Here is a 27,382-nt window from a genome sequence, read left to right as displayed (position 1 = left end):
GGATTGATTCAGTGACTGGGGTAATCAGGATGGGTGTGTCGGAAACAGTGCGATTGGCACAGGACAAAGCAGAGTTTAGGGCTGTTGTACATAGGGTCGCTATGAGTCACAAGCGACTCGACGACACATAACAACAACAATAGGCATTATATGTAAGACAACACTCCAAAATAAGAGGTGCATTGCAAAGAGGACTCAGGGAAGAAGAGGAGAAGGGGGGAGGGAGGAGATGTACAATAATAAATGGGGTTTTTTAAAAATAAAAGTGGACTGAAGAAGGGAGAGAGAGGAAAATATACAACAATGAATGAATGAAAATCCAACTTTTCTGTAAACTTTTGTTAAAATTACACATCCGGATACCTGTGCCATCCTCACAAAAAATCAGTTACATGTTTTTTTAAAAAGACTACAGCCTTCAGTATGGATTGTATCTCACTGTCAAAAAGACAAAAATCTTCACCACTGGGGACTGATAAGTAACATCAAGATGGAAAAAAGATTGAAATTGTCAACTGTTTCATCTTACTTGGATCCATGGTACCAGCAGTCAGGATTTCAGGAAATGTATTGCATCGGGAAAGTCTGCTGTCAGGAATCTCTCCAAGTTACTGAGGAACAGTTTGTCAGTTTGAGGTCTTAAGGTGCATCTGATTCAAGCCATGGTCTTTTCAGTTACTTGCTATGCATTTGAGAGCTGAACAGTGAATGAGGATGACAGAAAAAGAATCGATGCCTTTGAGCTGTGGTGTTGGGGAGAGGTACTGAAGATTCCAGTACTGAACTGGCAATAGAACAGACATGTTTTGGAAAAAGTGCAGTCAAGTACCTGCAAAGATGGTGAAGCTTTATCTCCATACATTGGGGATGTTGCTAGGAGAGGCTATTCCTTGGAAAGGTGGTGTGTTGAAGAAAGAGAGGAAGGAATATGCTAAACAAGATAGATCGACACAGTAGCTACAGCAGTGGGCTCAAGCATGTCAAAGATGATGAGGATAGCACATTGTTTTTATAAGTCATCCTGCTAAGGTTAGTTATAAGAAGCAGACCAGTTATATGAAGTGTCAAGTCAATATTGTTACAAATGCTTGACCTGCTGTGTAAGTTCATGATTGCTGGCGTCAGCAGCATCTCCTTTGTTCAGTTACCTAGCTCCTCTATGTCCCTTGGGTTCAGTGGTTCACTGGAAGGGCTCTCGGAGACTCAGGCCCATCAGGGGAATGATTCACATGACCGTAGGTATGCAGGCTCATTTTGCAGCAACTGGTGAGTGATGGGCTAGGATCCTGTAGACTGTCAGTTGTGGTGCAGCTGGCTCGTAACTGTGGGTGATACAGGCCAGTGTTGCAGTCTGATGAGTGATCATGGGCCAGGATCCTACAGACTGTTGGTTGTGGTGCAGCTGGATACTGTGTCGCAGGGCTTTAAGTGTCCCACGAGAGTGACAGAGACTAGCACTGAGGTTCCGTGAATTTATGTAAGCCTCTGGTGGGCTGGGATTTGTATCCCATCCTAATCCTCTCTCCTTAACACAATAAATACTTCAGCATAAAATAAACAGTTAATGACTGACTAGGGAAAGACATTCTGAATGATAAGCCTTAGACACCCAGGCACAGTATAGTTTTGATTTGTTGTTCATCAGGTCACTCGACAGCATAAATTTATTGTGCTCAGCCCACAAAAATCATCTGCATAACCTCTGGCGGTTCTAAGAGAGAATGAATGTCTTGCCTTTTCTTTTAGAGACCACCTGTATTTCTTGGTTTGTAAATCCCTTCCTCCAGCTTCAGAGTCCTCTCTAACGGCTCTTTTTCACTGTCTAACATCTGCTTTCATGGTTTTCATCTTTTTTTCTGGCTCTCCTGCTTCTCTTATAAGGACCTTTGTGATTACATTGAACCCACAGGAATAATCCAGGATAATCACTCCATCTCAGAATCCTTAATCACATTCTCAAAATTCCTTTTGCCTCATAAAAAGTTAACATCTTTGGAAGTCATTTTTCTGCCTGTCGTAGGCCCCAGGGGATCTCATTGTCAGAGGAGATAGGGATAGGAGAGGTTTCTGTGACTCTTAGGGGTCAAAGTCTGAGAAGCCGAACTGGGCTTAATCTCTCTGCAGGGAGTTGACCCACCTTCTTTGTGGTGAGCAAGTTTCAAGTTAATGTTGGGGAAGACTGGACCTCTGCCTGTCATAGCTCTCCTATAGGTGAGGGACATTAAACCTACATCTGTTACTAGGCAGTTGGGAGGCCTGGGGCTCTGAGGAGGGTATATATACATTCCCTCCTCCCACCTACTTTATCCTTTGGGGTTGTGTATACCGTGGAGTTTGAACCTACACATAGCTGATCTTCCAGTGGGTTTTCAGAGGCTATAAATCACACTCAAGGAGATTGCCTCTTTTTCCCACAGAGAACCTGGTGGATTTGAACCATATACCTCTGGAGTAGCAGTACAAGTTCCTACCAGTAGGCCACCAGAGCTCCATTCCTTTATACTTCCATTATTATTGTGGTATAAAGTTTCTGTAACTGAGAGGACTAAGTGAAAAAGACCCTGATTTCAGCATCTTCTTGAAGTCTTCTTTGTAGGTGGTCTTTTCACCTCTGTTGGTTGTTTTCTAATCCAAGAAAGAAAAAGAGAGTGGAAAATGCCCAAGAATTGTAGATAAATTTGGGATTCTGTGGAGCCTACAGAAATAGCTGCCCTTTGCCACAAGCAAATTAAGAAGTACAAGCACAAGAAAATTACACTCTTTTATTCTTTTTTTAATTTTTTTTTGTCCACCTGGGCCAAAATTATTCAAGCCTCCATGTTACTGAGGTCATCTTGGTTATCAAGACTGTATCTGCCTTTGTGAACGCATCATGTTATTTTGTGGTCATCTCTCATCCTTGTTATGCTAATTTCTTGGGAACAGAGACTTGTATTTTATTTGTAACACCCCATGTTACACAGTACAGTGCTTATTGTATAGTAGACTCTTAGTAGAATATAGTTGAATGAATGAGTGGGTGCATAAATGGCTGGATGAACAGTTGTGTATATAAACCCCTCACATTTCAAGCTGCAGTGTACTACATCCACATGCAGCTTCCAAGAGGTCATAGTATTTCAAGCTTGCACCATTCAAGGTCTAACTGTGAAGGGAGATGGGACATAGCCATCAACAACAGCAAAGGATACTGGGTGGGAAGCAGATGGGCAGAGGCAGAATGCCTGAGCCAGACAGGGACTTGGCAAGCACCTGGCGAGTGTTGCCTTCATCTGCTGACCTCTCTTCTCTTTATGGAAGCTCAGGTTTCGGCTTGTTGCGAGGGGAGCTGCCCTGAGGTACCAGGAGACTGAACATACCCTCTTTCCTCATAGTCACATGCTATGATCACCCAAAAGCAGGGTGAAAAGTCAAACCTGGCGCCTGCAGACGTTGTTCCAAGGGGATTTGGTGTCACAATCGAGCTTGCTTCCCCACCTCATTCTCAGAATTCTTCTTCTTATTCTGAAAGAGCCTTCTACAAGTGGAAGGTTAAATATGAATCACATTTTTTATAAAGTTGTGGAGGTAAGGACAGATAATCTAGAAGACACCACAGGAAGTTTGTCTTTGTTCTCACCCCCAGGATACTGTGAAGCTGACAGTTCACGGGAGTCTATCACCTTCAGCAAGGTCTATCTTATAAAGGAGAAGATTTTCTGCCTTGAGACCATGTTGAGGACTTGTTGTTTTGGTTTTTTTGTTAAGTGTGCATCATAATGAGGAGGAGAACTTTGAGTGTGAAGTTTTGCTCTTACTTACCTCAGAGCATTTTCTTGTTACCTTCCCACCTTGCTTTCCCCCCTCTTCTTGGTGGACGTCTGGAGCTCTTGAGACATAGGCCTGGAGGGCTAGGGTGTTGCACTATTAATCCAAAGGAAGCACCTCTCTGCTGGATCCAATCCACCAGCAGCCATGCAGAGAAAGATCAACAGTCTCCTTATAGCCTCTGAACACCTGCTGGAGGGTCAGCTACGAGTTGGTTCCAACTCCATGGCAATGAGTTTTTTGGTTGAGTATTGATAGAGGATGGCTTTCTTATCTGAGACTATGATCCTTATTCTATTACCTTTACCTATCCCCAAGCCACATGGGGTCTGTTTTCTAAGCTTCCTTCCATTCATCTGATAGCCCTCTTTATCCTTTAGTCTTACTGCTTGTGTCTGCTTGAATTCCTGCATAGAAGAGGTCCTGTCTTGAGTCTAGCATGCCTCAGGGCCCTGGGGAGGAGCTCAGATCCGACTCAGTTATTTCGAGTGATTTTAGTTGGATTGTCACCAGCCACATGATCCTGAAACCCTTATTGAATTAAGATCCACCAAATATGTATCTTATCTGGATGTTTCAGTTCATCTGGAACATTTGAATATTTACAAAATGTTCTCCCAGTTTGGGCATTTAAATCCTTCCTCTAACAACATGTTTTGATTCTCCTTATATGACACCATCTTGGACAACAGCTCCTTCACAAGGAGTCAAGAGTTCCTATCTTGAAGTCAAGCATCAGAGAGCTCTTTTTTTAAAAAAAAAATTACATTAGTTTATTTATAAAATTTTAATACATTGTTTTCAAGAACAGATTCTTTCAGTTTCCCTCACAGCGCCCCCTCCTGCTCATCAAATTGTACAACCCCATGATTAGTAACACCACACCACCACCACCACCACCACCCCCCCCGCACATCCTCATCCCTCTGCTTCCACCCTCTCCCACCCCTCTTGGATCCTTATACTCATTCCAGAATAATGATTTTATACAATACTTATCCTTGTGGGACTGACTTAGTTCACTCAGCATAATGCCACAGAGCTCTTTTGTCTCTGTGAAATTACCCGGGGATTCGTGGGGAGTTGGGGTGAGGTTGGTGTGCTTTGTGGAATGCTCTCTTGTCTCTGTGAACCTACTTTAGGATTTCTGGGGAGCCGGGGAGAGATTAGTGTGTGTGTACTGAGATGAAAGTGAGGGCTAATGAATTGTGGCATTTCCTTCACTCATTCATTAGATATTTGTTCCACAACTGCTGATGATATGCCCTGGGATTAAAACTTGAAAAAGATACCTACCCTGCTTCCCTAATATACTGGGAGAGGTGGAGGAAGGAACAAGAAAAGGAAACAGTAAAAGTGTCAAAATTAGAAACAAACAAAGTAGTCTAAAGTAGAGAGGCAGAAAACCCTTAGTCTTTGTCTATAAAACGGGACTCATGTATCAGGTCAAAGGATAAAAACTCACAGGACAATTGACATTTGATCTGGATCTTGAAATAAGAAAAGGAGGCTACCAGGTGGAGACAGTGCAGAGAGAAAGGTTATTAATGGATAATAAACACTGCCAAAATAGTCTCAGAATTGAATAAAGGTTGGAGAATACCTGGAAAATAAAGGCACGCTTTAAGTATTGATATCACTTCACCTGCCCTTCAAGAGAAGTCAGAGTGCAGCTTTGGCTGAGACAGTGCTATTTTTTCACATGTGTAACTTGTTCCCTGTAAGAGAAAGTGATGTTCTGGCTACTGTTTCAGGAAAAGAGGAAATGAGAATATTTCTTTTTTCTCTCTCTTTTATTCTCAGCTCCTTCATATCTTCAGGAAATTACAAGTTGCTTAGGACTGCTTAGGAAAATGTGGCAATAAAACAGAGAGCTCTCCTCCTCCTCACACTTAGTTTCTGAGCTCCCATCCAGCCCTTTGAGGTTCTCCTTTGTTGAGATCTCTGTGGGGATCCTATGACTATTATGTAAGAAGGCAGAGTATAAAACCTCTCCCCCTCTCCCTCTGCCCTGTACCACCGCAGAAGGTATACAGGGATGGTAAGTGAGTATATGAGATGTTCAACATCACTAGTCATTAAAAAACACCAAACGTGGCGTTCAGAAGTGACTAGTGCTGCTGAATGTTCTTCCTTGTGAGGGGCTGCTCCGCGTGGCTCGCATTCTCACACATCGCCAGCAGGTCAAAATGCAAATCTTTGGAAAGAGCCTAACTGGCAAGACCATCACTCTGGAGGTGAAAACCATCGAGAATGTGAAGGCCAGGGTCCAGTCTAAGGAGGGTGTTTCCCCTGACCAGCAGAGGCTCATCTTTGCAGGCAAGCAGCTGGAAGACAGCAGCACTCTCTCTGACCACAACATCCAAAAAAGAGTCAACTCTGCGCCTTGTCTGTCTGAGGGGTGGCAGTTAATTATCCTTCAGTCTGACATTCCAAATGCCCAATGACAGCATTACTCTACCCTACAGCATTTTTATCTCAATTTAAGTTTAGAAATTACCAGTTTTGCTTATGACTCAGGGTGAAGTCTCTCTCAGGGAGGAGTGATAGGGAATGGCAAAGGACACACTGACAAAGAAGATTAATCAGAACTGGCTTTGACAAGCACTGTGGCATTTGGACAAGAACAAACTGGGGAGGAGGGTAGAGAGAATAGTGCAACAATGAATGAATGGAAACCCAAAATCTCTGTAAATGTTTATGAAAATTAATAAAATATAATTATAGAAAAAAAAGAAATTACCAGTTTTGCTAATAGCTGAACCTGTTCAAAATGTTAATAAAAGTTTTGTTGCATGGTAGCATAAAAAAATTTAAAAAAAACCCCACAAAACCAAACATACTGCTTTCATTTAGTCTAGCTTCTCAAATTATTTACTCAACATAGAGATTAAGTAAGTATAGTGAAGTGATGCAACCTTGGAACACCTTTCCTGATTTTGTACCTTGAAGTTTCTTGATTCATTCCATATGAGCACAATTATTAAATATTCTGGAGTACCCATTTTCCTCGAGTTAATCATATGTTCTATACACTCATGTGCCTTTCTATAATCAATAAAACAGAAGTAAACATTTTTTTCACAATCTCTCCTTTCAGCAAAGATATCTTCCTTGTTCTACAACCTCTCTGAATCCATCTTGAATCTTTGGTAGTTCCCTGTTCATGTTTTATTCCAGCCATTTTCTAATAATCTTCATCAATATTTTACTTGCATGTGATAGTAATATTATTTTATAATTCCCTCATTCTGTTGCATCACCTATTTTGAAATGGGCCTTCCTCACACTTTCTGACACACTAGAGCCCGCTGCAGCAGTCCCCGGTCAACCCACCTGATCAAGGGTCTTCTTCTCCTTCTCTAACCCTCTATCTTTCCTAGTGTCTCATTCTTCTCCAAAGAAAAGCCCCTCGTAGCAGTATGCCCAAAGTATGTGTAGGAAAGCCTCTTCATTCTTGCCTCCAGAGAGCACTGTGGCTGCACCTTCTCCAAGACATATCTGTTCTTTTGGCCGTTCATGGGATGTTGAGTGTTCTTTTCCAACACTACAGCTCAAAGGCATCAAGTCTTCTGTCATCCTTATTCACTGTCCACCTGTCAGATGCATAACAAGTGATCAGAAAGACCATGGCCTGAATCAGACACAACTTAGTCCTCAAACTTACATCATTACTCCTCAATAATTTGGAAAGGTCCCTAACTACAGATTTTCTCAGTGCAATGTGTTTTCTTATTTCCTGACTGCTGGTACCAAGTGTGTTAATTGTGGATCCAAGCAAGACGAAGCTGTTGACAGTTTCAGTCTCTTCTACATCCATCATGATGTTGCCTATCGGTCCAATGATAAGAATCTTTGTTTTCGTGACATTGAGATGAAATCCATACCAAAGCCTGCATCTTCTGCAATATATGCTTCGAGTCTTCCCACTTTCAGCAATCAAGGTTGTGTCATCTGCATAACAGATTATTGATGAGTCTCCCTCCAATCCTGAAACCACACTCCTCTTCATAGAGTCTAGCTTCTCAAATAATTTGCTCATTATACAGATTAAATAGATATGGAGAGAAAATATAACCCTGATTCACACCCTTCTCAATTTTAAACCATACAGTGCCTTACTTTTTGCAAATTCCTGCAGCTTGAAATTCTTCTTTCAGTATCATTAGTTCTTGATCAAATACCACCTCCTGAAATAGTTCAGTGTATACAAAAATTCTTTCGGTACAGTGACTCTGTGTATTCTTTCCATCTTCTTTTCATGCTGCCTCCATCATTCAGTTCTTTGCCCATAGAATCCTTCAGCATTATAACATGAAACTTGAATTTTTTTTTCTTCATTTCTCTCATCTTGAGAAAAACCAAGCATGTTGTTGTTGTTATTGGTGTTTTTGTTGTTGTTATGTGCTGTTGAGTTGCTTGCGACTCAACAACCCTATGTACAACAGTCCTGAAACCTGCTCTTTCCTGTGCCAAATATATTGTCTCTGACACACCTACCCTTATTACCCCAGTCACTGAATCACCCTATCTCACCAAGGGTCTTCCTCTCTTGCATTGTCCCTCAAACATTTCAAGCATGATGTCCCTCTCCAAGAACTAACTGTTCCCTCCTTGCAACATGCCCAAAATATGTCAGATGGAACTTCAGAATCCGTGCCTTCAAAGAGCAGCCTACTTTCACCCTCTCTAAGACAAACCTGTTTGTTGTCCTGTCAGTCCATGGTATATTCAGTACTCTTCTCCAACGCCACAGCTCAAAGGCATCAATTCTTTCTGTCATTGTCCAGCTTTCTGATGCATAGCAAGTAATTGTGAAGACTGTGACCTGGATCAGGTGTACCTTAGTCTTCAAACTAACATCCTTGCTCTTCAGTACTTTAGAGTACTCTAGACCCTGACAGCAGAATTTCCCAATGCAATTAATTTTTTATTTCCTGCCTGTACCAAGAGTATTGACTGTGAAGCCAAGCAAACTGAAGCTGTTAACAACCTCAGTCTCTTCACCATCTAACATGATGCTGCCTATCAGCACAATAGTGAAAACCTTTGTTTTCTTGATGATGAGCTTCAATCCACATTTAAGGCTGCAGTCCTTAACCTTTTGTAGAAGTGCTTCAGGTCCTCCTCAGTTTCAGCAAGCAGGGTTGTATCATCTGGTTACTGATGAGTCTTCCTTCAATCTTGATGCCACACTTCTCATAGAACTCAGCCTTCCAGATTCTACATATAGATTGAGAAGGTATGGGAAAAGGACACATCCCTGGCATATACCCTTTCCGATTTTGAACCATGTGGTATTTCTTTGTTCTGTTCTGACTACTGCCTCCTGGTCCAAGTATAGGTTTTGCTTAAGCACAATCAAGTGTTCTAGGATTCCCATTCATCTCAGAGTCAGCCAAGTATTTGGTGATCCAGACAGTCAAATGCCTTTTCATAGTCAATGAAACACAGACAGACATTCCTCTGATACTCTGCTTTCATCCAAGATCCAGCAAACATTAATCATAATATCCCAAATCAACTATGAGATGTCATCTCACCCCAGTCAAAATAGCAAAATTTAACAGAACAGCAAGCAATAAATGCTGGCGAGGTTGTGGAAAAACTGGAACCCTTATTCACTGTTGGTGGGAGTGTAAAATGGTGCAACCCCTGTGGAAAGCGGTATGGCGCTTTCTTAAAAAGTTGCAAATAGAGATACCATTTGACCCCGCCATACCACTACTGAGAATATACCCAGAAGAGACCATAACTGACACCCAAGCAGATATATGCACACCCATGTTTATTGCAGCTTTGTTCACAATAGCGAGGAGTTGGAAACAACCTAAGTGCCCATCAACAAACGAATGGCTAGAGAAGCTGTGGAATATTCGCACAATGGAATACTATGCTGCATTAAAATCCAAAGCCTCTGTAAATTTTCACTGAAATTAATAACAAATTTAAATTTAAAAAAAAAGAATTAAGTTAGAGTAAGGATGGCAATGGAACCACCTTACCCCTGTAACTTGATTCGTGCCACTATTAGAACCTCTACTCAGAATATTATTGCTTTTCAGTTTTTTACTCATGCACTTTTAACTTGTTAGTTAAATTTGTATCTTCTAGGCTGCAACACTTCCATGATACATCTTCAAGGATATGAACATGTATGGCTAAGCACAATTGATAACAGTGCATCTAAATTCCAAAATCAATCTCCATAATAGTCTATGTGTTTCCTACTGCCAAGGGGGCCCTTTAGAGTAGTGAGAGAAGACATTCACCCTGAAACCCACAGCGTCCCTTTTCAGCAGGAAGTAGCTAAGAGAATACACCATCCCCTTTTCCTTATGAATCAGGGTGAAGTCTCTCTCAGGGAGGAGTGATAGGGAATGGCAAGGGACACACTGACAAAGGAGATTAATCAGAACTGGCTTTGACAAGCACTGTGGCAATTGGACAATTAAAACAGACATTGTGGGGGGAAAGAAGAACGAACTGGGGAGGAGGGTGGAGAAAACAGTGCAACAATGAATGAATGAAAACCCAAAATCTCTGTAAAGGTTCATTAAAACTAATAAAATGTAATAATAATAAAAAAAAATCATAATATCCCTAGTTCCACAGTCTCTTCTAAACCCAGCCTGCATATCTGGCAGTTCTTTGTTGATGTGCTGTTCCAGTTGTTTTTGGATAATCTTCAGTAGAATCTTGTTTGCATGTGATATTAATGATATTGTTTGATAATTTCCACACTCTGTTGGATCATCTTTCTTTGAAATGGGAACAAATATAGATCTCTTCCAGTCAGTTGTATCTCTTTTTATTATCTAACTCCAAGTCACTGGACCTTCCATTTTGATACTTTTCTTCGCCTTCTCAAGCTGCCCTCTGAAATTTTTTTTTCTTCGTGTATGATGTCCTTGAAGTCATCCCACAGCTCATCTGGTCTTCAGTCATTAGTGTTCAGTTTGAACTGGTATAGGAGCACCAGTCTGTCCCTGCCATTGTTCTGACTACTAATATTGAGTCTTTCTACCTTCTCTTTCTACAGATGTAATTTAGTTCCTGTGTATTTTTTCAGACAAAGTCCATGTATAGAATTACTGTTTGTAGTTGTGTGTGTGTTTGTGTGTATGTGTGTGTTTAAAGGTATTGGTGATGAGTAAATCATTGATTGTTCAAAATGCTCTTATGTGATTTATGGCTTCATTTCTGTCACCAAGGCCATATTTTCCAACTCCTAATCTTTATTTCCAACTTTTGCCTTCCAGTCACCAATTATTATTTATGCATCTTGACCAGTCTTCAATTTCTGACTCCATATAAGTTGGTTGTTATGTGCCGTCGAGTCGCTTGAGACTCATAGCGACCCTATGTACAAATATAGGTTGGTAGAAATCCATAACTTCTTGATTATTTGCTTAGTTTAGATTGATTATATATTTGAATAATAGGTACACTAATAGGCCTTTTTTATAGTTTAATGTTTGGGGTTTTGGGTTTTTTTCAATTTTTTTAATAATTTTAATGAACATTTACAGAGATTTTGGATTTTCATTCATTCGTTGCTGCACTTCTCTCTCCCTGCCCAGCCCTCCCCCCAATAGGTCTTTCTTATATGTATAAGGATGTTATTGTATCATTGGCAGCATTGTACTGCAGGATAGATTTTTAAATACTCTTCTTAATGATGAATATGACACCACTCCTTCAATTTCTCATTCTTGATATAGTAGATCTGATTCAAAAGGGCCAATATCAGTTCACTAATGCCTAGGGATCTATATTTATGCATTCCATTTCATTCTTCACAACTTTCAGTCTTCTTAGATTATATGTAGTACAGTCCACCTTCCAGTTATTGATGGTGTTTGTAGTTGTTTCTCCTCATTGTGAGTCATGCCACATCAGCAAATGAAGGTCCTTTATTGGGTGAAAGCTTTACTCAATCTGCATCATTAAGGTAGACTCTACTTTAAAGAGGAATTTCTTCCCCTACTGTATTATTTGTTTTTTTTTCTGATGTTTTTCTTTTTAAATTTTTGTTTCTGTTTTCTTGAGTGAAAGCTTACAAATCATTTTGGTTATTCATTCAGTCATTCATACACATTTGGTTTTATAAAATTCATTACAGTTGATCCAACATGAACTTGACTCTTCCAAACTGAAAAGATCATTTTCTGGACCCATATCCAACAATATTCTACTGTTCATAGAGTTTTCAAGGATCTATTCTTTCAGAAGTGGATGGCCAGTCCTGCTTCTTAGTTTGTTGAAACCTGTCTACCATGGATGAACCTACTGGTATTTGAAAAACAGGCAGCATAACTTTAAACAGCACAGTATCATTTAAACCGTCAGAGCAAAGCAAAATGACAGATGAGTGGTGGTGCCTTTCATTAGGAAAATGCAATTTTAAAATATAGAGAAATTCTGCTTTATTTTCCAATCTCTCTACTCAACTCATTGCCATTGAATTGGAACTGAGTTACAGCTGACCCTCTAGCAAGTTTTCAGAGGCTATAAAGAAGAGATTATCTATCTTTTTCTTGCACAGTAGCTGGTGGATTCAAACTGCTTGCCTTTGGATTATCAGTGCAGCTCCAGGCCCACTAGGCCACCAGAGCTCCCTTACTTTATAATTAGGATAGCCAGAATTTAAGAACTGACAATTTCAAATGCTACAAGAGTGAAAGAGCAACCATCATACCTCAAAATGCTGCTAATTTGAAAGAGCTTGGCAGTTTCTTAAAACTTAAATATGTATTTATTGTATGACCAAGGATTCTACTCTGGTTTTTTATTGAAAAGAAATTAAAACCCCACTCAAAGAACTTTACTATATACTCAGAAATATCTAAGTAAGTGTTTATAGTCATACTTTTCGTAATAGTCAAAAGTTGGAATACACTGAAATGCCCATCATCTATCTGATGAATGAAAAGAACAAAAGTTATATATTCCTATAATACAACACTAAAACTGTAAGAAAGGGCCAGACTACTGACATGTGTAACCACATGGATGAATCTCAGAAGTATTATATGAAAGAAGCCAGATAGAAAAGGCTTAAAGTACGGGGAACTTTGGGAATATTAGAAATGTTCTATAGGTTAAGTATTCTTGTTGTTGTAATATACCTTCAAGTCATTTACAACTCATAGTGACCTTATGAACAAAAGCATTGAACCCTGTCCTGGCTTGAGCCAATCTCACTATCTCTGACTCACTTGCCCCCATAGCCACAATTACTGTGTCAGTCCATCTCTCATTAAACTATACACTTTAAAAGGTAAATTTTTTGTGCGTATGAGCTCAGGCAGCCTAGTGTCAAGAAGCTGTGCTGCAATCCTGAAGGCATGCAGTTCAAGGCCCACTAGCTACTCCACAGGAAAAGGATGGGCAATCTCCTCCCATGCAATTAACTGCCACTGAAAACCTGCAGGAGGGTCAGCTATGGGTTGGTTCCAACTTGACAGTACACAACAACAAATTATATCTTAATATATCTAACTATAAAAGAAAATATTTACCTAGACCTCCATTGCCCAAGATCAGGCTGAGGAAAGCAACATTCAGAATCCTACCATTTTCTCAGAGCTTCCTGTAACATGTAATGGCTTGAAGACAAAGTCCACACTCCTAATCAGGGTGCTGGTTTTCCCCCCAAAGTCATTGCCCACACTTCCATGCCTATAGAGGATGAATAACTTCTAGCTTCTAGCCCTGGGCAAGGCATGTTCTAACGAAGCTCTTACTTAGGTCTCATCATCACCATTTATAACCCATCAGCCTAGCCAAAGTTTCTGTTCCCTGAGGCTGAGCTTTGTGTATGTGTTATTTGGCTCAACTGTTACAGTCCTACCAGATCGTTTTTACTTCGGTGTAATGGCCATAATGCAGTCTCAGTGTGGCCTCTGACGGGGATGTTTGGGGATCTGTCATTTCAGTGCTCCTCACATGGGTCAACTGTGCCAGTGTGCGGTGGGCCACAAGAGTTCAAGACATCTTCACAGCTGGGAAACTCCTGGCCTTGGCTCTGATCATCATCATGGGGATAGTGCAGATCTGCAAAGGTGAGTATCGTCAGACAACAGGGCCTTGCCTCACTTGCCACCCCTTCTATATATACACGCCCACACGCTGGATGTGTGCATACTCGAAATTTCCTAACCCTGACCTTGAATGACCTCTTTCCTTTGCACTCTGGACAAAAAGGAAGAGAAAACATTTTCTACAGAGTACCTGGCAGTTGGGAATGGCTTCCTCACACTCTGAACTGCTGTTTTGGACAAGTCAGCCCTGCCATGCTTACTTCATGGCTATAGACAGCTTGCAGTCTGAACTGCTCTTGCCCTTTTGTCCCAACTTGGGAAGATCCCTCCATTTCATACTACATCTTGTCCAGATCTTGAAATGGGGAATAGAATGACAGGGTTTTATACATTTCAAAATTACTCATAATCTCTACAAGAGAGAGCTCTACATTCCTGGGGCCCCTGCCAACATTCCCTTCTGGATTTTGTCCTTTCCAAGCCTGAGTCTGTATTTGGTTTCCAGGGGACCCAACCACTAGGCTCTGCCCAGTGTAACTGCCTCACTGAGAAAGTCAGATGACAAAAAAGACTTCCTACCCACATTCATGCCCTGAAGACAAGAGTAGGTACCCAGATATTTACTCCAGAAACCATAATTAAGTCACTGCTATATAATGTACATGATTATTACAAATCAGATGGTTTAAATTCTTGTCAAGTTATATCACTTTTAGGAATTTAGACTTAAGAAAATCACTGTGCTCTTTGCAAAGGCAATCTATCCCAATCGAGTCTCAATTCTTTCCCCTGACTGATCTAATGTCATATTTTTTTCCTTGACCAAATTCATCTGGATTTACAGACAAATAATTTATGATCAGTTCCTCTGTGTCTCATCATAGCCTCAGACAGTTTCTCAAAGGCCCACTAAGTATAGGATCCTGTGCAATGAGTAAGAGTGCAATGGAACTGACAGCAGTAACTCAGAAGATCAGGACCTTGGGGAGGGGAGGTGGTGAGTTTTTGTTATTAGAGGAGGACCAACTCAGAAAAGGAAGTGAAAATTCTTGTGCGACTCAATGTCACTGTCACTGTAGTAGTCAATGTCTACATGTCAGTAGTACATCCAAAGACTATTGGTGTCATGTTCTTTTGTATATATTCTTAACAACAAAATATATTAAAAATTTAAAAAAGAGTTTTTTGTTAAGAACCTCTGTTCTCAGATACAGTCTCTGTCCTGTTAAACGGAAGGAGAACACACCCTTTAGACATTGTGAGGGGAGGATACTGTCAAAGGAAGAAATACAGGGTAACTACTAGAACACACATTCTAGAAGTTTGTGTTTGAGTGTTTGCTGTTCTTGATGCTTCCGGGGCCTCTGACTCGTCATATCTCTGAACATCCCCTGCCTGTTGTATCCACAGGAAACTACTTCTGGCTGGAGCCAAAAAATGCTTTTGAGTATTTCCAAAAGCCTGACATTGGCCTCGTTGCACTGGCTTTCCTTCAGGGCTCGTTTGCCTACGGAGGCTGGAATTTTCTTAATTACGTGACTGAGGAACTTGTTGATCCCTACAAGTGAGTTGAAATAGCCCAGCTCTTCCCCTTTCCCTGGAAAGACACAGCACCTGGTACTGGAGAGAGGGAGCCAGATAGATGTCCACTGCCTACGTCAGCCCTCCCCACCTCCTCTCTCCTGACCATGATCTGGTCTGCCGTAAAGAAATAGTTCATTTCCAAGGAACTTAAGCCATTTGCCATCTACTCTGCCAGGAGGAGGGAAGTGATCCAGTGACTGTCCTAAAGCAGGTTAAAAGATGAAAACTGTACCAAGATAACCCCACTGATGCACAGAAGGAAATGTGTCCCACAAGGCTTCTGGGCATCTTTCCTGTTTCAAGACAGACCACAAGACTTTGTGCCTTGAGACATAAGGGAGGGCTACATTATGGAAATTCAAGTCAAAAAGAGATCCCTAGGTATGAGGCTTATTTCCAGTGTAAAATGATTCATTTCCTTCAAATTACGCTGCCCATTTTGAGATAAAAATACTTTACACAGGGAACAGGAGTCTCAACAAAGGCTGAAAGAAAGACAGGAAGCACTCCCAGGACCCCACAGAGAGGCTGGTGGTCACTGGTTGCCAAGTCTTCTCCTTCTCATTTCTTCTTCCTCTACAGGAACCTTCCCAGAGCCATCTACATCTCCATTCCACTGGTGACATTTGTGTATGTCTTTGCTAATATTGCTTATGTCACTGCAATGTCCCCTCAGGAGCTGCTGGCATCAAACGCAGTTGCTGTGGTAAGAATCCAACACCTCTTGAGCCGTGAAGGCTACTGTAGCTTTCTTATCCTCACTCACTTTTCCTTGCTACATGGTCTTGGGGAATTGGAAGTCATTCTGCTTCCCAGGGCAGAAATCATTTACTATCCTCACTGGTGCATTTTCAGATGCCCACAAGCCAAGTCACAGCTGACTTGTACCCCAAGCAGCTACTCTAGCAGAACTGAATGTCGTGACAAAGACCCTATGTCCCACAAAGCTAAAACATTTATTATTTGACCTTTTACAGAAAAAGAAATTTGAACTAGTTGCCATCAATTTGATTCTGAGTCATAGTAACCCAATGGGTGTCAGAGTAGAGCCCCAGGAGTACCCTATACGGTTTTCAGTGGCTCGTTGTTCTGAAGTACATCACCAGGCCTTTCTTTGGCAGCACCTCTGGGTGTACTCAAACCTCCAGCCTTTCAGTTAATACCAAGCATGTTAGCTTTACAGTACCCAGGGACTATAGAAAAAAATCAGCAACTCCTTCAAATCTAAGTTAGATTGTGTTACAGAGATAGGCTACTCCTCAAAATGATCTTTCACAAGACGTATCTTTCCTCTCTGCTTCTATTTCCCTCTCTGGAAAATGTTCAATTTTACCCCATCCCTTATCACAGAAAAACTCATGCAGGGAAACAATTTAAAAGTATGATTAGTTCTATTGCAGGGAGAGAGAGGACATGGGTCTCTGGGGTTTGAATCCTTGTTGTCTGGGAAAGACATGAGAACCTTGCGGCCTTGCGGTCACCTCCCAGGCTCTGGGCTGGGCTCAACCCCACCCTGCCAGACATGTCATCTTTGGTCTGATTTCTGAAAAAGTGAAGCAGGAGATTCTCCAGTTTTCTAAACAGCTTGTTCCCATGACTAGCAGCTTTGGCCAACAGGACAGCTATTCTAAATAACCTCTCCCTGCCCCCAACCAGCATCACTGTTTTTCCCCTCTGATAATTGTGCCCTAAATCAACGGTCTAGTTCTGAGTATGTAGAAAAGGCTAGTCACCCTACATTTTTATGTATGATGCAGGAACACTATAATACACTTTACACCCTTTTCAATTCTCAGCATAAATAGTAGCTTGTTCTTATCATTTCACCCCAAATTTCCCACAACTACTATATGACTTCTGATTCATCTGTTTTACAAATGAGGAAACTAAGGCTCCAAACAAGTAAGCCCTTGCTCAAGGTCTTACACTCCTATCTGGGGGGCGGGGGGTGAGGAATTGAGCCCAGATCTGCATGACTTCCCCGCCTCACAGAGCTGGAGCAACAGGATAAAGAGCCCCCGCACCACTGGGTTCAGTCCTCAGCCTACACTGCCTGCATGTGTGGTCTTAGGCATACTGTTTAATCACTTTGTACCTCAGTGTTTTCATCTGTAAAACAGTGATAATAACCACTATTTTTTTATTATTATATATACTTTCTCTTCTATCGAATTAGCCCAAAACCTTTCCTTTTTTTTTTTCTTTTGGATTTCCATTCATTCATTGTTGCACTTTTCTCCCCTCCCAACCCTCCCCCTTAGTACACTACCCTCTTGAAAAAGTAAAAGAAAAATTCTTTCATTGTTTTACAATCCCTACCCCCAGGTCCACTCCACTATGCAGCCTTCACTCTGGACTCCTGTCATGACAAATATACCTAATCACATATCCCTCTTAAACAGTTTTCTCCCTCATCTGTTTCAATGCAGTATACATTATTAAACCCATCTTTCTCAGTCTCCCCCCAACCCCAAGTTCAGTCCTGTTTTACAACAGTGGCATCATGCAGTATTTGTCCTTTTGGGACTGAGATATTTCACTCAGCATAATGTCCTCCAGGGTCACCCATTTTGAATAATATTTCATGAGTTCCTTGTTTTTCAATGCAGCATAGTATTCATTGTGTGACTATACCACAGCTTCTCTACCCATTCGTTTGTTGATGGGCACTTATGTTGTTTCCTTGCTAATGTGAACAAAGCCGCAAGAAACATGGGTGTGCATAGATCTGCTTGGATGTCAGTTATTGTCTCTTTGGGGTATATTCCCAGCAGTGGAATTTCTGGGTCCCAAAAGCTTTCTTGAACCCCTGCTGTGTAGTCAACATGCTGGGGTGGGAAGTGGTTGAGGCTAGAGGGCCAGGACAGTGCCGATGCCCCTCCTCTCAAGAAACTTAAAATCACTGGAGATGAGATGGGAGTGAAGCATTCCCAGCAGTGAAATGAGGGGTGGAATGGCCCACTGTCAGGTTGAGGGACAGCGGGTACACCAGTGATTGCTTCAGGGGGATGCTCTCTGCTTGAGTTTTAACCTCTCCTTTCCCCTCTTTCTTGTTTTTCCCCTCCCAGACGTTTGGAGAGAAGCTCCTGGGTGTTATGGCCTGGATCATGCCCATTTCTGTTGCCCTGTCCACATTTGGAGGTGTCAATGGGTCTCTTTTCACCTCTTCCCGGTGAGTGCCACCTGGTCCCCACCCTGACCCAGGCCCACTCTGCTGTGCACACTGCTTTGTCTCTATGTGGGGTGTTGTCTCCGTCAGCAGGGGTCTGGCACCTGGGTGGTGACCTCACAGAGGGGTGTGTGCTCACGTGAGGGCGATGTCAGTGTGTATGTAGAAGGCTGTATGCTGCTCACGTGGTTACTGATGTGTGTGCCATGCAGGCCATCGGTGCTTCACATTGTAAATAGAGCAGGGTCCTCACCTGGTGCAGTCCCAGGTCAGGGCATTGTGACTGGGGAGACGGGCCAGAGACTTGGCTTCAGTCTGTGAACTTCCTTGTCCAGTCTCCTGGAAGCAGGCTGCTGCTGGCTAGAGAAGAACCCCACTTTGAAAGGGACAAAGAGGGAGATCAGTGCGTAGAGCTTCTGCGTCGATTCTCCGTGGGTGAAAAAATGATGGACCTAGACTGCAGGTGGATCATTTCTGCATCCCGCAACAGATGCAGGGCTCCTCTCTGCTCACCAGGCAGGTGGCTGTGCGCAGCCTTTGGATGGCCAGCAGTGAGACTCAACTGGAGCATATGAAGCAAAGGATGGGGGAAGAGCAAAAAGAGAGTATTTGTCCAGAAAAGGAGCCTGTTTTCAGCCATGACCCTCCTCAAAGCCCTCTCAAAAGTCAGAAGCATGGGGTGGTTCAATAGTTCACAGCATCTACCTCTACCAGGAATGTGGCCCCTTTTTGGTTTTACTACTTGTTATCTCTTGGGTCTTGAGCTGAATGAATGTGAGACAAGATCAGAATGATCTAGTAAGGCCAGCAGATGCCAAATGATTTTCATTTATGTGGTCCGAGAGGTCTTCTTAGGATTCTGAAAAAGTCAGCATACCCAGCAGAGAACAGTCCATACCCCCCTCCCCTCTCCAAAAAAAAATGAGAGGAAAGTAGTGAGTCCCTGAACTCAGCTAATTGTAAAACCACCTATCACACTGAGGGGGAGATGGCATATTTTCAGGGCCCAGGAAAGGACAGAGGTAGTATAGGTGTCATCTGTACCTCAGAACCCTAAGATGCTCATCCACAGCAACCTCGTGTGCGTGTTACACAGGAATGGTGGCCACTTGGAGGCCCCAGCCAGGGGCGAGCAGTGGAAGACAGTCACCCCTGAGGCTCTCTGGGATCTGGTGGAGGAGAGTGACTGGCTCCAGTCGCTTTAGAGTGGGGTTTGTCTCTCTGACAGACCGAGCAGAGGTCTGCATGCATGTGTATAGTTGTGTGTGCATGCAGGGAGCAGTGGCGCATGGTGTACCCCACCTCAGTTCAGAGGCACAGCCTCACCCACCCGGACCTCCTCTGATCATCTTTCTAGTTCCTTCTTCTTTTCCTCTCTCTTCTCTTTCTGGCTCTCATCTTGTGTTTTGGGATATGGAGAGGATGGCCCTTCCTGAGAGATAGGCGTATGAGTGGGAGTGTGGTATGCTTAATGTCGTTGTCCCCTCTGTTGTCTGCTAGCTGGGCAAAGACTGTGTCTTGTGAACCTGACATTTGCAAAAGCTGTTGGACCAGACAATTATACTTGGTCCAGGCTGCATGTGGGGAGGAATATGAATGTGGACCCTCTTTATGGGCATGAGACTGGGGCTCAGTCCTGCACATGAGGCAGCCCTGGAGGCGGCCAGTAGCATGGGGCAGGGGTGGATGCATGAATGCATGAGGCTGGTAGCGCTGGCCTAGGAGGCATATGGCAAATGCATACGGGGACTTGGGGCTACAATCAACTCCTGTACTTCTGATGGGCTACTGCTGTTACCTCCACTCTCCCACATGCACAGATTGCAACGTAAGTGATGATTCTCTTCAGAATCCGTCTGTGCTGATTTCGTTCCTTTCTGTCACTATCACAGCATCTTCTGCCTGTCGTTCCTTCTGTGCTTCTTCCTCTTCAAAATCCTAGGAAAACAATAAAATATGGCCTAATTTGTACAATCTGTAAATAACTGTTACAGTTACCCTCTTTTCTCTTTAGAAAGACAAATGGAAGAGGGGCTGCTTTTTAAGTTAAAATCTCTCTTTAGATGTTACTTTTAGACAGCAATATCTTGGTTTGGTATTGATTGTACTGTCATTTTTACAAGGTGTTATCATTGGGGAGAACCCACAAATGGTACATAGACTCTCTCTCTCATGTCTTACAAATACGTATCAATCTATAATTATTTCAAAGGAAAAAAATGTCATTTCTTTTGATCATAAATTTCTTATTTTGGAATTTTACTATAAAATATAAGAGGAAAGATTAGGATTAGTCATAATCCTCTATCTAGAAATGATAATTTTGTATTTTAATAAACTTTTCTACATGCCCATAAGTAATTTTTAAATTACTAGCATATCATATAGAATCATACTTAGAATGAATAAATATTCAGCATATTTCTAAAAAAAAAAAGAATCATACCATTTTCTATCCTGTTTTGTTCACGTAATGCTGTATTGTGAGCATGTTCTCAGTTAACCAGATGTTTTCCAAAAATATTAGATACACTACAGTTCATTAGGGAGCTCTGGTGGGTTAATAGTAAGGCATTGCACTGCCAACTCAAAGTTTGTGGTTTGAATCCACCAGCTGCTCCATGGGAGAAAGATGGGCAATCTCCTTTGCAATGTGATTTACTGCCTTTGAAAAACCTGCTGTGAGTCAGCTATGAGCCGGTGCCACGTTGACAGTACATAACAACAACATAATTCATTTAATCAAGCTCCTACTTTTAGGTATTTAGGTTATTATACAATTTTTGTTATCATCAAAGTATCTTTGTACCCATTTGGGGAGAACAAGTAATTCAAATTATATTCATTTTTAGGTAAAATTTATATACAATAAAATATGCATATCCTAAGTGTTTAGTTTGATGAATTTTAGGACAGCCTCATATAACCGCCTCACTCAAAAAGCTATAGAACATTTCCACAGCTCCCCCCCAAAGCCCACTCATTCCCCTTTCCATTCAACCTCACACCTTCACAGAGGCAACTGCTTCTAGGTAGGAAATAGATGTTAAGTATATCTATATACTGTATCACTATATAGTATATCTAGTCTTGGTGCATCAGAGAACCTACCTCCCTTGAAGATGCAGAAGCTGGATTTTTAAATGGATTAAGGTTGTAGGCAAAAGAGAGAAGTTGTTTCTACAACACTTTGTAGACCTTGTGAGCCACCTACAGAGCAGTAGTAGACTCATCAGCAAGATCCACTGAGAGCATGCTCAGGGCCTCCATGCACCTGGGGCCCATCCACTAATCCACTGGTTGCCTTCATTTACCTGCATCTGCATTTATGAACACAGGTCTTGTGACTGGTGGGCTAGAAAATATGCATGCAAAGAGGGAGTGAGAAATAGAGCTTTCTGTTGAGCAGAAGGTGGGTATGGCATGAATGAGGGAGTCCAGACCCCAAATGGAGTCTCTGTGGGTGGTCCATGGGCCCTACCAGGCTGACTTGCCTTTTTCTCTGCCAGGCTGTTTTTCGCTGGAGCCAGGGAGGGCCATCTTCCCATCGTGTTGGCCATGATCCACGTGAAGCGCTGCACCCCAATCCCAGCCCTGCTCTTCACAGTAAGGGGCCCTCTGCTGGCAGTCCTACCCATCTCTCCCTCTCTTTGTACCTGCTCTGAAGTGGGTGCTTAAACTTCTACACATGCTCCTGTCTCCGTCCTGATCTGCTGCTGAAATGTCACTGGGTCGTCGATAATTAGGCAAATAATACGCATGAGCTTTACTAATGTTAGGAGCCCTTAGGTGATGCAAATAGTTAACGTGCTTGGCTGTGAATAGAAAGGTTGGAGATTTAAGTCAACCCAGAGGCACCACAAAAGAAAAACGTGGTCATCCACTTCTGAAAAGTCAGCCATCAAAAACTCTGTAGAATACAGTTACACTCTGACAAATATTAAGTCACCTTGAATTGAAATCTGACAGTTGGTTTTAATCAAGAAAATACACTGAGTCCTGAAACACTTGAAGGCTCTCAGAACAGCTACTTTCCATCCCTCCCATCCTGGCTTGTCAGACTGAAGTGACTGCCTCAAAATCCTACAACTCTACAACTGCACGAACAGATTCCTCTCCTCCATGGTTCTCCCCTACACCTCACTGAGCACTCCCCAATATTCCTGGCCCAGAGGGTACTGGCAGCTTCTTGGACTGAAACAAGTTCCAAGTATTAAGGGTATACACAATGTAGGAAAAAATTCTTTTAAGAAAAAAGATTGGGCTGACTGTGAGTGTCTTTGGCGGTACCAGAATGCACCCGCAGCCTCCCATGCTCACCGCCATGCCTCTCAAAATTGAAGAAATCAAAGATTTCCTGCCAGGCGAAAGGATGCCAAATCTGTCAAGATCAAGAAGAATAAGGATAATGTGAAGTTTAAGGTTCAGTGCAACAAGGACCTTTATCCCCTGGTTATCACAGACACAGAGGAGGCCAAGAAGCTGAAGCAGCCCCTGCCCCCAGGTTTGGCAGTGAAGGAGCTGAAATGAACCAACATGCTGATTTGAACTATAAGAAAATTTTAAAAAATAAAAAAAAAGAAAGAAAGAAGATTGGTAGACTAAAAATGAGGAAAAGGAAACCCCCAGGGTAGGGGAAAGTGGAGTTAAAATGTCCCAGAGGAGAATCAGAGCTAAAGGAAGGAACAAAGACACATCATTGGAGTTTCCTCCCAGCCCCTCTGGATCCTGAGTTCTTCTCCAGTGCCCTACCCGCAGTCCTGTATAAAATGACTTTGGTTCACTGGATAAGCAGTTAGAAAACAAGATAATGGACCTCTTTGGCATCAAAGACTTTGTACAACACTGTGGAGAATTTTACAATGTTCAGCTATGGGGTAAAGGTCGTCTTTATAGGTTGGTTAGCTATGAAAAGTGATTAGAAAAGACCAGTAAACCACAAGTGAAGTTTGAGCAGGGGCGGCACAGCACAGCAAGAATGTGAAAAATCTGGCTTATTCCAGCATTAGAATCTTCTTGATTGGTCTCACTCTCAGATGTCCCGGGGAAACTGACCATTATCAGCCTCGCAAATTAGCAGAAGGAAAGAACATAACTCTAATAGTCATCGAGATGATCTGAAGTTTGAACATGCTCTCTGTCAGAACACTTCAGTAGGATGTAAGGAGGTTTAAATTAATTCCTATTTGTAGAATAGAGCCTGGTACATATTGAGATGTATATACCTGTTGGTTAAATTTTACAAAGGAAAATTAATTAATTTTATGACTCAGCCAGGAAAAAGGATGCAGACAAGATTAAAGCTTTAATCTGCAGCTAACAACCTGCCCTAAGGGATTTAAAAGAAGAAAATAAATTAACTTAAGCTACAGTCAAAAGAGAAATGTGGGGGAGCTCTGGTGGCCTAATTGCAAGAAGCTGCACTGCAATCCCAGAGGCATGTGGTTCAAATCCACCAGATGCTCTGCTGGAGAAGGAGGGGCAATCTCCTCTTGTACCAGTCAGAGCCAATTTGACAGTACACACACACAGAGAGAGAGAAAGAAATGTGAAAAAAGACCAGAGCTGACATAAGGTTCAATGTGTTCCATCCAGTTGTTACCAGCCAGTAACCATTCCAATTGATTAGAGCTCATGGCATACCAATGGGTAAATATTTTCTCATTCCTGCAATTAGAAAGAACTTCCTGACAATATATGTGTTAGTGATGGTCAGGGTCCCTAGGGAAGGTGGTCAAGTCAGTATTTTGAGACATCCATTATGAAATGGCCTCATCTGGGTGGAGGCAGGAGGATGGATGGCCACCTGATAAGCAAGCACCTCTTCCAGACTCTGAAACCTCTGGATCACTGACGAGCTTCTCCACTCCCCCAGTGCATCTCCACCTTGTTGATGCTGGTCACCAGCGACATATACACACTCATCAACTACGTGGGCTTCATCAACTACCTCTTCTATGGAGTCACAATTGCTGGACAGATAGTCCTTCGCTGGAAGCAGCCTGACATCCCTCGCCCCATCAAGGTGAGAATCTCTCTGGAGTCCCCTCCTGCTCCTCTCCTGACTCATCTTTAAGTCACCTACTTTTGTCTTTGGCTGCTGACTTCCAACCATCATCTCTGATAGTAGCTGACCTTTGGGGAAGTAAGGGATATGTGTGAATGGTTGCCTTTCTATTCTCCACTGAGCAGAGTGTTAGAGAAAACTGCAGCTGGGAGAATAAATTACTTAATCATGTTATTCCTTTGTTTCCTGACACTTTAAGCCTTAAAACTCCACTGATTAATCCCATCACTTCTCTATCCTTCCAAGTAGCACGATTCACTTACATTATGCTTGAAGAAGGTTCAGATCTGTTGTTCACAGGGTCTCTTTGAGTGTTAGTCGACTTGATGGCATCTAACAAAACAACTATATCAGAATGAGTTTCACCCTGCCATCTGCCTATCCAAATGTTAGCTATTTTCTAGATAGGCCTCAAGTATCTCCTCATCCTTGATGCTTTCCAATACACTTCAGCCCCTGCATGGTCCTCTTTTTAAATGACTCTGTCCCTATATAGAGCAGTGTATTCAGTGTAACTACTAAAAGGAATAACTTTGTGATAAGACTGAATGGGAGAATTTAGAACAAAAGCCTAGAGTGCTATGACTTCTCCTACGAGTTAAAATGGTTGAATATCCCTGAACCAATTTGAACAATCCTGTTCTGGAAATCAGGGGTTGTCTAAATCTCTATTTCCCATCTACTTTTCTACCATTCCAAGAAAACTTTCTAAAGGAAAGAGGAGGTAAGAAGACCCCACTCCCCACCACACACATCCCTACCCACCACACACATACCTACTGAGAGGAGAGAACATGAAAGGGAAAGATAGAAAAATATTTGACACTCTCCATATATGAATGACAAAAAGAGTGGAACCCAGGGAGTTGATGTTTCTTTTTTGTTGTTGTTGTTGTTGTGTACCCTCAAATCAGATCCGACTGGCACAGGAGGAGACAAAACTGCCCCTCCTTCTCCAGCTGAGCATCTGGTGGATTCAAACCATGTGCCTTCAGGATTGCAACACAGCTTCTTGCCACTAGGCCACCAGAGTTCCCTTTGATGCTTCTTTTTGAAGTAATGTCAAGGCCCTACGTTGCCTTACACTATGCAGGGTTTCCTGGTTTCTTCAATCTTACCTTTTTTAATTGCTTATGAGGAACACACTGAGGCCTGATGCCGATGGTGGGTTGGGGTGATGGAGCCGTGGAAATTCACCTTTACCAATAGTGAGAGAGGGGCAGGAACCCTGACTAGCCCACGTCTGCTCATCGTTTCCTTCTTGCCTTTAATGCATGTCTCTAATTCTCTGCCTGAGACTTCAGCAAGTATACACCCAAGTTTCTTGTTTCTCATGAGTTCTTCTGGTTGCCATAGGCATAGGCCATGGATAATGACACTTTCTCTGATCCTATCAGGAGGGAGGAAGTGGATGATGAGGATTGTTCCCACCCTTTTCCTGCCCACTGCCCAAATTTACCAACATTTGTTGATATAGTACCCGCCTGTCAAGGCTTAGGTTTTGGAGCTGCATGGAGCCTGGCTTCTGCTCTCACAAATGCTTCACTACATGTAGGCGAAGAGAGGAAGGATGTCTAGACCTTGACTGTGAGATCCATCCAACTAGCGGTTTCTCATCTCCAACTACAGATCAGCCTGGTCTTCCCCATCATTTACTTGCTGTTCTGGGCCTTCCTGCTGGTGTTCAGCCTGTGGTCGGAGCCTGTGGTGTGTGGCATTGGTCTGGCTATCATGCTGACAGGAGTGCCCGTCTATTTCCTGGGTGTTTACTGGCAACACAAGCCCAAGTGTTTCAATGACTTCATTGGTGAGTTCCTTAAGATCCATGGTGACAGAGGGGGGATTTTATTCAGGAATAGAGAGGTCAATGGTCTATAGGAAGGAGTAGCCTACGAGGATTAGGAGATCTAGGTTTATTTTCACCTGGTCCCAAAGATATCCAGAGAAGGAACCAGATAAATGAAAAGGCAAACCTTCTCAGAAACCTCTTGAAAAGAATTAGCATTTCTCCACATAAGCCCAAGACCTGCAATAGGCTACCTATTAGTCAGCGTGGAAGAGTGTTATAGACCTTGGAATCAGTGGTTAATGGGTATAGCAAAATAGAAGAAGACTGAGGTCTTGCAGAGTAAAAGGCAGCCAGCAAAAATAAGCTATCCAGAAGAAACAGAAGGTGGGGTGAGGCTGCATCCCCTGGAGAGGAGGCCTCCTGAAAATTCTTACTATGTGCTGAGGCAAGAGAGATGGGAAACGCTGTGTCCTGATTAATGGAGTTGGAGACGTGCTCAACATCGACTCAGCTCCTATCTGTTTTCCTCTTACAGAATTGCTAACTTTAGTGAGCCAAAAGATGTGTGTGGTTGTGTACCCCAAGCCAGAAGAGGACTCGAGAGCAGAGGAGATGAATGAAGAGATGGAGGAGCAGCCCATGTACTGTGCCACCCCCTCCAAGGAGAAGGACTTAGAGGAGGATCCCCAGGCCTGAGGACCACTGCACTCCTCTCATCTGGCTCTCTCTCCTTTATCCCCTCTCTGCCCTACTTACCTGTCTGGGGTCCCCCCAACACACACACACACACACACACACACACACACACACACACACACGCGTCAGACAGGGGCAGCACCTGGTTCCCGGTGATGAGAAATTATAAACAAAGACATTGACATTTGTACCCAAAGAACCAGCCTCTCACCACCAGGTCCCCA

The 27,382-nt window shown here is 42.6% G+C and overlaps 1 protein-coding gene across 1 annotated transcript in view; it reads left to right on the top strand.

The window, feature by feature from the left end:
- The window catches only part of SLC7A8 (solute carrier family 7 (amino acid transporter light chain, L system), member 8), a 60,061-nt gene extending 32,903 nt beyond the window's left edge, over positions 1–27,158 (top strand). Inside the window, exons 4-11 of the mRNA XM_006883305.1 lie at positions 13,749–13,874; positions 15,264–15,417; positions 16,020–16,143; positions 18,506–18,609; positions 22,116–22,212; positions 24,482–24,631; positions 26,303–26,480; positions 26,998–27,158. Of these exons, the coding sequence (XP_006883367.1) occupies positions 13,749–13,874; positions 15,264–15,417; positions 16,020–16,143; positions 18,506–18,609; positions 22,116–22,212; positions 24,482–24,631; positions 26,303–26,480; positions 26,998–27,158 (1,094 nt within the window). The remainder of the gene's footprint in view (positions 1–13,748; positions 13,875–15,263; positions 15,418–16,019; positions 16,144–18,505; positions 18,610–22,115; positions 22,213–24,481; positions 24,632–26,302; positions 26,481–26,997) is intronic.
- The last annotated feature ends 224 nt before the right edge of the window (positions 27,159–27,382 follow it).

This window comes from Elephantulus edwardii, unplaced genomic scaffold (assembly GCF_000299155.1).
Source record: "Elephantulus edwardii isolate Elephantulus edwardi_28Jun2011 unplaced genomic scaffold, EleEdw1.0 scaffold00026, whole genome shotgun sequence".
NCBI lineage: Eukaryota > Metazoa > Chordata > Mammalia > Macroscelidea > Macroscelididae > Elephantulus > Elephantulus edwardii.
This window is presented reverse-complemented; position numbering and strand designations above follow the sequence as displayed.